Source organism: Natrix helvetica, assembly GCF_964273705.1.
Source record: "Natrix helvetica genome assembly, chromosome: W".
NCBI lineage: Eukaryota > Metazoa > Chordata > Lepidosauria > Squamata > Natricidae > Natrix > Natrix helvetica.
This window is the reverse complement of record NC_138555.1, coordinates 65682276-65696157: the sequence shown is the minus strand read 5'-3', so window position 1 is coordinate 65696157 and position 13882 is coordinate 65682276. Positions and strand designations below refer to the sequence as shown.

General features: G+C 52.4%; 1 protein-coding gene across 1 annotated transcript; it reads left to right on the top strand.

Annotated features, from left to right (window-relative positions):
- The first annotated feature begins 786 nt into the window (after positions 1-786).
- LOC309400245 (uncharacterized protein) lies at positions 787-8149 on the top strand. The gene is made up of 5 exons (XM_081968658.1): positions 787-842; positions 2817-2928; positions 3070-3153; positions 4928-5041; positions 5478-8149. The coding sequence occupies exons 2-5, from the start codon at positions 2877-2879 to the stop codon at positions 7334-7336; spliced, it is 2109 nt and encodes a 702-aa protein (XP_081824784.1). The 5' UTR covers positions 787-842; positions 2817-2876; the 3' UTR covers positions 7337-8149.
- Positions 8150-13882: the final 5733 nt, after the last annotated feature.

The following is a 13882-nucleotide window of genomic DNA, read 5'->3' as shown; positions in this document are numbered from 1 at the left end:
AGAGAGAAAGAAAGAGAAGGAGAGAGGGAAGGAAGGAAGGAAGGAAGGAAGGAAGGAAGGAAGGAAGGAAGGAAGGAAGGAAGGAAGAGGAGGAGGTCCTTTTGCTCTCCCTTTTGGGGGGGGGCGATGGCACCCCAGCTTGGGCAGAGGGAGGGGGTCCCGGGCTTGAGATTTGGGGAGGGCTCTCCTTTTCCCCTCCCTTTTTTGAGGGTGTGGGTGGATGAGGGAGGGGGGCGAGACCCCCGACTCTTTCCCGGCGGGGCGGGGAAGCCTCAGGGAAGCCGGGCACCGCCCCCTCCCCTCCCTTTCTCTCTCCTCCTCCCTCCTCCCTTTTTTCCCCTCCCTTCCCTCATCCCCTCCCTCTTCCCTAGCCCCTCCCCTCCCGGCCCCGCTGCCTTCTGGGAGCTGTAGTCCCGCGGCCTTCCTTGCGCCCAGCCGAGCCGTTTCGAAGTGGGCCCGAGCCGGGGGGCTTCCAAGCCAGCGGGTGGGCGGTCGAGGGGGGTCTCCCTGGCCCGGAGGAGACGATCCTGCCTGGAGGGGGCGCGACTCCCCCTCCTCTCCCCGAGACCCTCGGAGGCTCCCCCCCCCCCTTTGGATGGTAAGGCTGGGGAGGGGGGGTCGCGCTTGCGGGAGGGGAGTGGTCGCGAAGGAGGGAGGGGGGCAAAGTAGATCCACCCGCCACCCAGGCCGACCACCCAAAAAAAGAAGGAGCTGCGGATGGAGGGAATGGGGGGGGGGGGGGGGAAGGAATTCCTCGATTCGGTCCAAACCGGTCCAAGGATGGGAGACCACCAGGAGATCCAAGCCCGACTTTCCTTGGCTCCGATCGGGGCTCCCTCCGGGTGGGGAGGAGGCTCTGTTACAGCTGGGAGGGGGGTTTGCTCGTGGGGCCCCCTCCCCTCTCTTCCACGCCTCGAGGTGCCAATTAGGGGAAGGGGTCCCCCAGCGGCTTGTGGGACCCCCTCCTCTCCCTCCAGGTGGGGAGGGAGAAAGGCGACGCCCCCCCTCAAATGGGATGCAGCAGGGCACCCCGATGTTTGGCAGAGGAGACCCCCAGAGGGGAGGGGGCTTCCCTTTTGGGAAAATCACCCCCCTCCCTTCCAGGACCCCCAGCCCTAAGGAAGCCCACCACCACCACGAAGGAGACCTGTGAGATTGGGATTTGAGGGGAGGGGGTCCCACTTTGTCCATGCCCAGAGGCCTGGGGAGGGGGTCGGGGTTGATTTCCGGGCAGACCCCTCCCCATCTGGCGGGAAAGGCAGGCAGAGGGCATTTGGGGAGGGGAAAGTGGGCAGGAAGGGGAGGGAGGAAGCCTGGCAGGAAGAAGTGGGTATTAGGGGAGGGGTCCGCGAGAGGAAGGGAAGGGGAGGCAGGAAGGGAGGGAGGAGAGGGGGGTGAAGGGAGGAGCCTGGCTATTTGGGGTGGGGGCTCGGCTTGCCAGACCCATCTCTCCCTTCCCCTTACGTCCCCCCTCTCCTGCCCCAAAACAGGAAATAAAATGGGAGGGGTCTTTGTAAGCAGCCGAAAGATTGGCTCCTCTTAGCTGCTTTTACTGCGAGTCCTCAGACTTACGACCATTCGTTTAGTGACCGTTCCAAGTTGGAACCGCCCTGTGAGGGAGGGGGGGGGGGCTTTTTCACCTTTCACATCCTCAAAATTCAGACACTCGGCCACCAACTCGTATTGACGATAGTAGCAGTGGGGTATCTGTGTGTGTATGTGTGTCATGCGGCCGTTTTTAATATGAGTCGGTGGCTGAGGACCTGCATTCAGGAAGTGAAAATACAAATTGCCAAATTTAAAAAAAAAGCCAAAAAAACCAGATTGGCATGCCAAAACCCAGCCCGGCACTGAGCACGCCAGCCGCTCCGCCCCCCCCCCTCCCCAAGCCTCTGCTGTGGACCATTGGTGGGGTAGTAGCAGGCTGAGTTTTGACCTCTCTACCTGGGCTGGCCAGGTGCATCTACCTGGACAGTTGTGCTGGTCATGCCCCTTCCTTCCTTCATTTCCTGCCTGTCTGACTTCCTTCCTTCTCTCACAGCCTTCCTTCTTTTTCCCTTCCCCATTTTTCTTCCTTTTTCCTTTGTTTTGCTTCCTTTCTTCTCTCAGTGTTCCTTTTTCCCTTTCTTGTTTCCCTTCCTTCTTTTTCCTTTCTTTCTCTCTTCTCTCTCTCCCTCCTTCCTTCCTACCTTCCTTCCTTCTCTCACAGCATTCCTTCCTTCTTTTTCCCTTTCTTGTTTTTTTCCTTTTTCCTTTCCATTCCATTCTTTCTTTCCTTTTTACCTATCTCCCCTTCCCTCTCCTTCCTTCCTCTCACAGCCTTCCTTCCTTCCTTCCTTCCTTGTTTTTCCTTCCCATTTTTCTCCCTCCCACCCCTCCTCTCTCCTCTTTTTCCTTCCTTCCTTTTTCCTTTGTTTTTTCCTTCTTTTTCCTTTCCTTTCTTTTCTATTCTTTCTTTTCCACACTTTCTTTTCTGCCTGTCTATCCCTCACTCCCTTTCCCCTTTTTCTTCCTTCTTCCTTTCTTTTCCATCCTTTCTTTTCCTGATATCTCCCTCCTTCTCCCCCTTTCTTCTTTGGTAGCCTGGCCACTCCACCAGGAGAAGACAAAGATTGGGAGAACGGCCGATCACCCTGCCCTAAACGGGGGTCTCCATCTCTGCCCTTTGGCATCTCCCGAAGTGGGTAGGGGGGCACGGAGAGCAAGAAGGGGTTGTCTTCTTGGGCAGGAGTGGTGGTGGTGGTTGGGACGGGGCTAACCTAAAGGGGGGTACACCTTGAGCCCTAATTTTGCCTCTGCCTTTTGGTTTCTCCCAGGTGCCAGCGCGGGGCAAGGACCCCACTCTCCGTTGGGCGCCCGGGCACTGGCGTGGCTGGATGGAACGGGACGATGCCATGTGTGAGAACTACGGCACCGCAATCGCTCTGGGTAAGTCAGCAGCTGCCCACTTTTCCCGGAAGCGCCCCCCCCCCGACATAATTTTGGGAGATGAGCCAATCCCCCATCCCAAAGGCTTGGGGCCCCCCGAGTCCTTTGTGGCCATGCCCACTGGGTCTTTCTCCTTTGCAGGTGCCCCGCTCACCAAACCGGAGGCGGCCCCACAGGATGGGGGCCTTTTACCAGCCAAGGGGGCAGCGGAGACGCCTGATACAGGTCGGTCCCCAAGGTCGAATCCTGGTGTGACAAGGGATGGAGGCTGACAGACAGAAGACGAGGGGGGAGAGAGGGGGGGTATTTTGACCCCAAAAATCATACAATTCCCATGCAGGCCCGGGTGCGAGTCAAGATAGGCTGGTTTAAACTAGTGGTTAAGGAACCCGGTTAGAAACTGGGAGATGGGGAGTTCTAGTCCCGCTTTAGGCATGAAAGCCAAGTATTTTGGCTTTAGGCCAATCACCAGGAGACAGGGAGTTCTAGTCCAGCCTTAGGCATGAAAGCCAAAGTGGGTGATTTCAGGCCAGTCCCTTTCTGAGCCCAAGCTACCTATCAGGGTTGTCGTCATGGGGGAAAGAGGAGGAGGAAGGTGCCTGTTAGCTGCCTTGGATTATTTGGAAAAATAATAAAAGATGGGATACAAATAAATAAATAAATAAACATGAAAAACAATAATAGGCTCCTGGAAGCATCCTTCCTGGAGCCATTCTCTTATTTTATTTTGTTATTTTTATTTGTATTGAATTTGTATTGACATTATTATTTTAATTATCAAATGATTATTTTCTTTTGATTTAAAATAATTTAATTGGTTTTCTATTATCTTTTATTTTATTTTAATTTATCATTTTATCTTATTTTAATTTCATTTTATTTTATTTTATTTTTTTGTTTGATTTTATGATTTTATTTTCATTTCATTCCGTTTGATTTAATTTAAATTATTATTTTATTTTGCCTGATTTGATTTGTTTGCTAGTTGCTTACCTTATTTTATTATTTTAATCATTTAATTATTTTAATTTCACTTAAATTAAAATAATTTCTTTTATTCTTATTTCTTATTTTGTCAGTTTATTTTATGGTATGTTATTTTTATTTTATTTTACTGTTTTACTAACTTAATTTAGTTTAATTTAATTTATTATTTTATTTTATTTGATCAGATTTTATTTTTTAATTATTTTACTACCTTATTTAGTTATAGTTATTGACTTAATTATTGATAATCACCTACTATCTTCATTATGATTTCAATTTAACTTGAATTAAAATATTTCATTTTTTATTTTTAGTTCATTTTAAGTTATTCTTTTATTACTTTATTTTAATTTCATTTATTGTATTTGTATTTTTTGTTTTATTTTATTATTTTACTTTCATTCAGATTTAATTTAAATGATTATTTTATTTTACCTTATTTTATTTTTTAGTCATTTAGTTATTGGCATTTAACTCAAATTAAATTAAAATAATTTCTTATTTTTTGTTTTTATTTTATTCAGTTTATTCTTATTTTTGTTTTTATTTTATTCAGTTTATTTTAATTTTATTATTTAAGTTTAATGTCATTTTGGTTAATTTCACTTATTATTTTATTTCACCTGATTTGATTTTGTACTATTTATTTACCATTGTACTATCTTATTTATTTATAATAATTATTGGTTAATTATTTATAATTATGGATAATTATTTACTACCTTCATTTTGATTTTAATTTAACTTGAATTAAATTCTGTTCATGTTTTTCAATTTTATTTCATTCATTTTAATTTAATGTAGTTTGATTTCTTATTTTATTTTGTTTTTTTATTTGATTTTATTTTCATTTGTTTAATTTAACAGATGAATTGGAAGGGACCATATAGGTCATCTAGTCCAACCCCCGCCCAAGCATGAGACAGATGGCAATTTGTTTTAATTTATTTTGATTTAATTTAATTTAATTAATTTTTAATTTCTTGTATCTTGATTTCGCTTCCTGGGACAGGATCCAGTCATCCTGGCTTTGAACAGGTGGTTAAGGCTGACCATTGGCTGCAGGAGACAGCGGAGAAACCCGGTGGGCCAGAAGACCCAAAGGAGCCAGCCAAGAGTTGTCCAGGTGAGGTGGTGTCACACCTGAGAATCCAGGACCAACACAGCAGAAGGTCACCTTGTTGATTCCTGTGGAAGACTGCCTCTGAGTATACACAGAATGTATGTATCTCACTTCAGTGGCTGTAGAAGAGTCGGTCACTCACGGCCTCTTCCGTTTGTGATCCTCTCTCCTGCCCTGGTTGGGAGATCCCCCTGCCCCCCCAAATCTCTGGAGCAGAGATGGCCATTTTGCAACCAGTCTCAATGCCACAGCTGCAGGTAATCCCACTTCGCTACATGCTCTGCGAGGTAGGCCAGGCTAAGATACGGACCGGCCTAGTGTCCATCCAGTGTTGAAGCGGGGGAGGGGGGGTCTTCACCCCCAATTCGTCCCATAATCCACTCGCACTGATTCCATTTTGCATCTTCACTTGAATTGACTTGAACCCCGTCTTCTGCAGGTGACTGGCTCATCCGGACGGTGAAGGTTGAAGCCGAGGACTACACAGAGTGGCCAGCTGGGCTGAGCACGGAGGCGCTGCTCTCAGGGCTGCCCCTGGCCAGCGCCTGCAAGTCAGAGGGGCGCATCCCAGGACCCGGATACAAGGACGGAGCTGGACTGGGAGAACTTTCTGGACTGGCTCTGCAACAGTGGCAGATGTTGAGCGAGGACAAACCACTGGGTTGTCCGCGCTGCGAGCACCCAGTGCCGCCACTAGGCGGCAGCCTTGGGGACCCCCGCCCACGTCCCTTCCCCTGCCTGCAGTGCGGCAAGGCCTTTGGAAAGAAGGCGCACCTGACGCGCCACGCCCGCGTCCACACCGGTGAACGTCCTTTCGCCTGTACCCACTGTGGGCGCCGATTCTCACAAAAGATTCACCTGGGTTCGCACGAGCGGGTGCACACCGGGGAACGCCCCTTTCCCTGTGACCGTTGCCCCAAGAGCTTCCGCAAGAAGACCCACCTGGTGCGCCACCAGCTGACCCACACCGGTGAGCGGCCTCACGCCTGCACGCTCTGCCCTCGCAGCTTTGTCCACCGCCGACACTTGCAGCGCCACCAGCGGCTGCACGAAGAGGAGGCAGCCCACGTTGGAGACCCTCCAGAGTTGGGACAAGCTGCCCCCTCATATGGGAACGGTCTGGAGCTAGGCCTAGCGGGGAACGTTCTCCCATCTGGAGAGAACCTGGCTGCATCCTCTGTCCTGGGACAGAACTCCAGGGTTCAGGTCGATCGTGCACAAGTCAGTTTCCCATACGGGCCTGGGATGGAGCTGGGCAAGTTTCTCCCATCCTATGTGGGGCACATGGAGCCCGAACAGGGCCCCTTCCTCTTTAAGGCTGAGCCAGAGCTGGGGGGCATCCCGGGTGCAGAGAGGGAGGACCAGCCCCTGGGGGAAGCCTTCCTGGATCCCACAGGTTGTAGAGCCCTCTGTGGGGTGCAGACAGTGGAGGGTGCACTGTATCTGGAGCAGGTTGGTAAGACCGAACCCGAGGACAATGCAGGGGCAATTCAACCGCCGGAAGAGAAGCCGTTCCTGTGCTCCGATTGCGGGAAAGCTTTCGCCTGGCGGAAGAACCTGGCATCCCACCAGCGGCTCCACGCCGAGGGTGGACGCCCCTTCTCCTGCGCCGAGTGTGGCCGTGGTTTCAGTGACAAGCGCCACCTGACGGCGCATCTGCGTGGCCACATGGGCCTCCTGCCCTACGCTTGTCCCCACTGCGAGCGTAGCTTTGCGCACCGGGCCGGGCTAGTCGCGCACCAGTGCGGGGGCCACACGGGACAGCGCCCCTTTGCCTGCAATGAATGCGGCCGCTGCTTTGCCCACAAACGGCACCTGCAGAGACACTGGCGCAACCAACACTCGGCCGAGCGCCCCTATGCCTGCGCACAGTGCGGACACGCCTTTAGCACCCGGGCCAGCCTGCTGGCGCATGTCAAATCGCACGCCGGGCAGCGCCCCTTCGCCTGCCCTCTCTGTGGGCGTGCCTTCAGCCGTAAGTCGCACCTAGCCCGCCATGAGGCCGTGCACACAGGGCTGCGCCCCCATGCCTGCACCCAGTGTTCCCGCCGTTTCAGCTCCAAGACCAACCTGGTGCGTCACCAGGCGGTACACACCGGGCTGCGCCCATACATCTGCACCCACTGCGCCCGCAGCTTCAGCCGCAAGACCCATCTCTTGCGCCACGAGCGTACCCACACCAGTGCCCCACTGCCCAGCGCCACCAGTTGGGTGACTGCCTTGCCGCAGAGTTCCCTGCTGCAGCCAGCTGAGCAGCGCCCGCCTCTCCTGTTACCCATGGAGTCACCCTGGCAATGAGGGCCCCCTAAATCCTGCCCATCTTATGCCATGGGCATATTGTAGCTTCGGTGCCCTTCGTCTTTTCCAAGCAGCCATTCGGCTATGGGGGAAACATTTTGGTGGCCCGGAAAAAAGACCGATCCTGCAAGTGAAAAATGACATTTGCGCATCCTTGCAATTTGCAATGTGGACCGTACAGCGGAGTTCCCCAACTTTTCCAACTTTGTGGACAGGCGCTGTGTGGGAGTCAAGGATGTTTCCACGCGAGTGGACAGCAAGCTCCTTTTCCCCAAGTTGCAGACACGCACCTCCACCGCTCGCGCTGATAGTGCACACACCCTCGCCTGTCACTGCTGTGGCCCAATTGTGAACAGATTGCAGCTTGGTTGTGTGCTGCAGCTGTGGTATTGGGGACCCCTGCCTTAGCTCATTGAATGACCTGAATTACACCTAATTTATTCTGACGGCCAGTCTCTGACGACCCCGTTCCCTCTTTGCCTTTTGAGGTTTCTACAGTTGTGAACAACACAACCTCATAACCACGGTTACAGAAGACACACCATGCATTGTGGAGGACTGTGATCCAGACACTGCTTACCCAGAGGTGGTGTGTTTGTGTCCTGTCCGAGCCTCTTTTTTTTTTTTTTTTTGCAAAACACCCATTATCGGGGTGACTTCGGGTTTTAAATAATAACGGAAACACTGGTTTTTTTTGGGGGGGGTGGAAAAATTAAGAGTAGACAAATCATTTTAGTAGCATCATAAGGCAAATATAAAAGTACGTTTTGTAATCTTTTTCTTTGATGTAAACAATTAAAAAATTGAATTCTGCCTCTGGTTGGTTGTTGTCCTTTTCTTCTCCTCCTCCTTCCCCCTCCGTCCTCCTCCTTCTCCTCCTTTTCCTCCTATTCCTCCTCCTCCTCCTCCTCTAAATTGAGGTCAGGGAGATGAGTTGTGCCTCGGGGGTCGTCTTTTTCTAAGTCAAAATATACTGAAATATAAAATATAAAGGAAGAACACAAATACATTTCATACCATTTTGGAGTATGTTCAACTTTTTAGAGCACTTAAAAAAAACCTGGAAAAGCATTCAAATATTTCTTCTAGGTGCTACAATGGTGAAATTCTATTATCGCTTGTCTGTTTTATAGACTAAACAAGGATATTAAAATATTGTGTATTTTAGTCTGCACCATCTGAGCATGAATGCTCTAAATATTAAAAGAAAATGTCTATAGTTGAACCGCTGAGGTCCTTGATGGTCTTCAGGCTGGGTTGTTTTCTTGCCAAATTCAAATTCAAATTTTTAATTTGTTAGCCGCTCCCTCTCCGCAAGGGACTTGGGGCGGCGTACAATAAAAATATACATACATACATATAGACATACAGATCCACACATATACATACATATACATACATGGAGGAGGTAGTAATCAAACATATATCACATTAATAATAATAATAGAAAATTAAAATTAGCCATTAAAATATCCCATGATAAAATACAATTTAAAAAGGACTGTCAGGAGGAGGATAAACTACGGTTGAGCCAGGCTAGATAATTGAAAGAGGTGGGTCTTGAGCTTTACACGGAAGGAGCGGAGATCGGAAGTAATCCTGATGTCAAGGGGGAGGTCATTCCACAGGGCTGGGCCCATCACAGAGAAGGCCCTGCTCCTGCGTGTCGCCCCCCGACACTGTTTAGCGGACGGCACCCGGAGAAGTCCCTCTCTGTGTGAGCGGATTGGTCGTAGGGATGTATGGGGCAGGATGCGATCCCGCAAATAACTAGGTCCTATGCCATGGAGCGCTTTAAAGATCGTAATCAAAACCTTGAAACGCACCCGATAGACCACAGGAAGCCAGTGCAGCTCGCGCAGGAGAGGTGTTACATGGGAGAACCTAGTCCTCCCCATAATCACCCGTGCGGCCGCATTCTGAACCAACTGTAGTCTCCGAGTGCATCTCAAGGGAAGCCCCATGTAGAGAGCATTGCAGTAGTCCAGGCGAGACGTCACTAGCGCATGGGTGACTGTGCGCAAGGCATCCCGGTCCAATAAGGGGCGCAATTGGCGCACCAGGCGGACCTGGTGGAATGCCCCCCTTGCCACGGCTGTTACATGGTCATCCATGGACAGCCGGGCATCAAGGAGGACGCCCAAATTGCGCGCCCGTTCCATGGGGGCCAGTTGCTCGCCCCCAATGGCCAGAGATGGAAGCAACTGGTTGAACCAGGGGGCTGGAAGCCACAGCCACTCCGTCTTGGAGGGGTTGAGTTTAAGTCGGTTGTCATCCATCCAGACCCGTACGGCTTCCAGGCACCGGGACATCATTTCGACGGCCTCGTTGGGGTGGTCCGGGGTGGAGATGTACAGCTGAGTGTCATCAGCATACAGATGGTATCCCACCCCAAAGCCACGGATGATCTCGCCCAGCGGTTTCATGTATGTGTTGAACAGGAGTGGCGAGAGAACCGACCCCTGTGGCACCCCGCAAGTGAGGGGGCTCAGGGTCGATCTCTGCTCCCCTGCCAACACACGTTGCGTCCGGCCGGAGAGGTAGGAGCCGAACCACCGCAAAACGGTGCCCCTGACTCCCAATCCCCATAGCCAGTGCAACAGGATACCATGGTTGATGGTATCGAAAGCCGCCGAGAGATCTAATAGGACCAGGACAGAGGAACAACCCCTATCTCTGGCCCTCCAGAGATCATCAACCAACGCGACCAAGGCCGTCTCCGTGCTGTGCCCGGGTCGGAAGCCGGACTGGCGCAGGTCTAGATAATCATTCTCCTCCAAGTGACGTGGAAACTGTTGGGCCACCACACTCTCTACAACCTTCGCTAAAAAGGGAAGGTTGGAGACTGGACGATAATTAGCTAGCTCCGTTGGGTCCAGGGAAGGCTTCTTGAGTAGGGGTCTCACAACCGCCTCTTTCAAGGCGGCCGGCAGAGACCCCTCGCCCAACGAAGCGTTCACTAGGCCCAGGAGCCAGTCGCGTGTAACCTCCCAGGATGCCAGTACAAGCCAGGAGGGGCATGGGTCCAATAAACATGTGGTAGGTCGCAGACGTCCACGTAACTTGTCCAAATCCTTGATGGCAACCGAGTCAAACTCCTCCCAGAATGGTCTCTCAAGACTCGCCACGGGCGTCTCCACTGGACCACTGAAAGGGACCCATCCCATCCGGATTTGAGCGACTTTGTCCTGCAGATATTTCCCAAACTCCTCTGCTCTGCCCTGTAAAGGGGCTTCCCGCGGCCTCTGAAACAAGAGGGAGCGAGTCACCCGGAACAGGGCAGCAGGGCGGTTATCTGCAGACGCAATAAGAGCGGCACAATGGTGACGTTTGGCCGCTCTTAATGCCACAAGGTACATCCTTAAGTAGGTTCGTGCCTGTGCTCGGTCAAATTCGGAGTGGGAGGATCTCCAACGACTCTCTAGGCGTCTCTTGTGGCATTTCATCACCCTTAGCTCCTCGGTAAACCAAGGAGCCAGGGTGGTTCGTTGCCGCAGGAGAGGCCGCAGAGGCGCCACCCGGTCAAGGGCCCCGGCAGTCGCACTATTCCATGCGGCTACCAGGTCCTCCACCCGGGGGCGGGTCAGGTCTACAGGAGGTGGCCCAAGCTCCGTCTGGAACTTATCTGGTTCCATCAGGCGCTTGGGGCGGAACCATCTAATGCCTTCCGGCTCCGCCTCCCCGCAACGGGGGGTAGCACCAGGGAAGTCAAGTCGGAGAAGTGAGTGATCCGACCATGACAGGGGAGTGATAGTTAAATCCCCTATTCCCAGATCACTCGTCCACTGGCCAGAGACAAAAACAAGGTCCAACGTGTGGCCCCCTTCGTGGGTAGGGCCCTGAATTAATTGGGTCAGGTCCATGGCTGTCATGGAAGCCATGAACTCCCGAACCCCCTCAGACGCTTCTCCCATCAACGGCAAGTTGAAATCCCCCATCACTAAAAGTTTGGGGGTCTCAACCGCCACCGATGCGATCAGCTCGAGGAGTTCAGGCAGGGCCGCTGATGTATAGCGAGGAGCCAGGTACACTATCAGCAGGCCCCACTGCCTCCCTGGGCCCCATCTCACGACAAGGGACTCACACCCAGATGTCTGCTGCACAGTGAACTCTCTCGGCTCTAGGGAACGTCATCAGGGCTAGAAGGGAGGGCGGTGTGTATAGAGGAGGAGGACAGGGGGGTGGTCTTTGTTACCCACCAAGGGTAGTCGGGCAGACCCTCGGTCTCACCTGTGAAGGAAAGCTGGACCGAGGTCCTCTGAACAGTGACGGTCACAGCCCGTAGACAGCTGACAGCTCCCTGGTTCCTGCATGGCTCGTTCTCTGCCTGGATCTGAATTTTCCCATCCAAAAAATCCTGCGGGAACACAGATTGTCTTCAACTTATGGCTGGTCACTAAGCGAGTCTCCAAAGTTAGGATGGACCCGCCAAAATGTACTTACAACCCAGATTCAAAGTATTGATGGCTGCCCGCCCCAACTCTGTCCCTTGGGGGGTGTTTACGACCACCATGGTCACATGACCAGAATGTAGTTTTGGGTTTTTTTTTGCCAGAAATCGATGAGGACAACAGGTACACTTAATGACCGCTGTGTTTGCTTAACGACTGCAGCACTCGCTTTAGGACTGCGGCATTCAGTGACGGTGTTGCATAGTTGGGTCATGGAACATCTGCAAGAAAACCACAAAGCTCAGAGAACATCAAAGACCCCACAGTCCTTCCTCCCCCTCCTTACAAACCCCTCTTCTTTCTAGCACTGATGATGTTACCAGATTTGGTAATAAAACATCTGCAAGAAAACCACCCAAGCACCCCACGTGTCCATCATTGCTGGGCTGTGGATTTGAACCCAGGTGTGGCTTCCAAATCCTGGTTTCCTTATTGCTTTGGAATTAAGCTCAGGGAATCTGGGTTTAACTTCTGAATCCAGGCTTTGTGTTGGTCAGCCATAAGAGTGGGTCACAACCTGGCCCGTAGGTTTCCCTGACAAATCAGGTTTAATCCAATCATGGCTTGGGTTAGAACGACTAGCCACCTTCGGAAGAGGAACACCCAGAATGACTAGCCACCCTCGGAAGAGGAACCACAGCCAGTCCTCGATGTACGATCCCTCCGTGAGTCCTGCCCATTTTTACAACCTCGGGCTGTCATTAAGCAAACCGCTTCCATTGTTACAACTTAGTTACCCAGTCGTGAAGCAAATCAGGACACACACATACACACTGGCGGACTTTGGCTCGCCCGAACTGTTGTCGGAGGGGGGGAAATCATGTGACACCCCCACCCCACCCCACCCCAGGATGCAGCGACCATCGTAAATATGAGTTCAAGTGAATGGGTGTCTGAATTTGGATCCTAAGCGTGTGAAAAAAAGTTCTCTCTTTTTGTTTTTTCCCGGGGCCATTGTTCACGTCGAACAGTCGCTCCACGGACAGTCGTAAGTCAAGGACCGTAGGAAAAGAGGGAGGGGCTGTCGGCCCAACCAGGAGAAAACGGGCAGTTGTGGCTCTACAAGGGGTCTCCCACCCTTCCACACCCCCCCCAAATATCAACCCCGGGGGTGGGGGAAGGAGGAATAGGGAGGTGTAACTAGCTCCGCCCCCCTAAGCCCCTCCCCAATTCAGCCCTTCCTAGAAAAATCCCCCCCCCCAGAAATCTTGAAAACCATCCTGACTTATTCCCAGATGAATTGGAAGGGACCTTGTAGGTCATCTAGTCCAACCCCCCCCAAATAAGGGGCTTATCAGACACCCCCTCCCTTGAAAGCCCCCCCGGGAAGAGCAAAAGCTTGGAATTGTGGTTTAATTAAAAGCTGGGGGGGGGAGAAGAAATACACCCCCTCCTCCTAACGTTTCTCCCCCACCCCCGTTGAAACCCTAAAAAGAGACCCTCACCCTTTCCACTTGGGTCTCCCCCACCACCACCCGCAATCGCGTGGGACTACGCTTCCCATCCTCCCCCACCGGTGGATAGAGTTTGCGGACCCAACAGGGGGGGGGGGCGCAACTTCTCTCTCCCCAGGCTGTTGGTGGCGCCCGGGTTGCAGAAAGGCTGCCCCCTCCCCATTTATTTTCTCTTTCGGGAAGGGGGGGGGGGAATGCCGCCTTGCTGGAAATGCAGCAGCGCTGCGCCTTTAAACCGGGTTTAACCCGGCCCCCACTTCCTCCCGCGAGGCGTTGCCTTGGCAACGCGGGCGGTTTCTGGCCAGGTAGGGGCCCGGAGCAGCCGGAGGGAGGAGGAGGAAGAAGAGAAGGAGCGAGAGGATAAGGGGCTGCCTGGTAGAAAAAGAATGGGGGGGGCTGACTCCCCCCAAAACCCCAGGAGGGCAGGGAGGGAGGAAGGATGCTCGGATGCCACAGGGTTGCCATGGAGACGCCAGGTGAAAGATGCAGATGAAGGATACTGGTCCCCCCCTTTTCTCCCCGTTTGCATCTGCGCCCCTCCATTTGGGGGGGGGGTGTTGCCCGTGGGAGGGGGAGATGGGAACTCAGCTCCTCCCCTAAATGGCAGCGGGGGGGGGGGGGGCTCCCTGCAACAGCCCCAT

Excerpts from the sequence above, each read along its gene's own strand:
- LOC309400245 (XM_081968658.1), top strand. The coding sequence starts at position 2,877 with ATGGAACGGGACGATGCCATGTGTGAGAACTACGGCACCGCAATCGCT. Across the intron at positions 2,929-3,069 it reads CGGCACCGCAATCGCTCTGG|GTGCCCCGCTCACCAAACCG; the intron begins GTAAGTCAGCAG and ends TCTCCTTTGCAG. Across the intron at positions 3,154-4,927 it reads AGCGGAGACGCCTGATACAG|GATCCAGTCATCCTGGCTTT; the intron begins GTCGGTCCCCAA and ends TTCCTGGGACAG.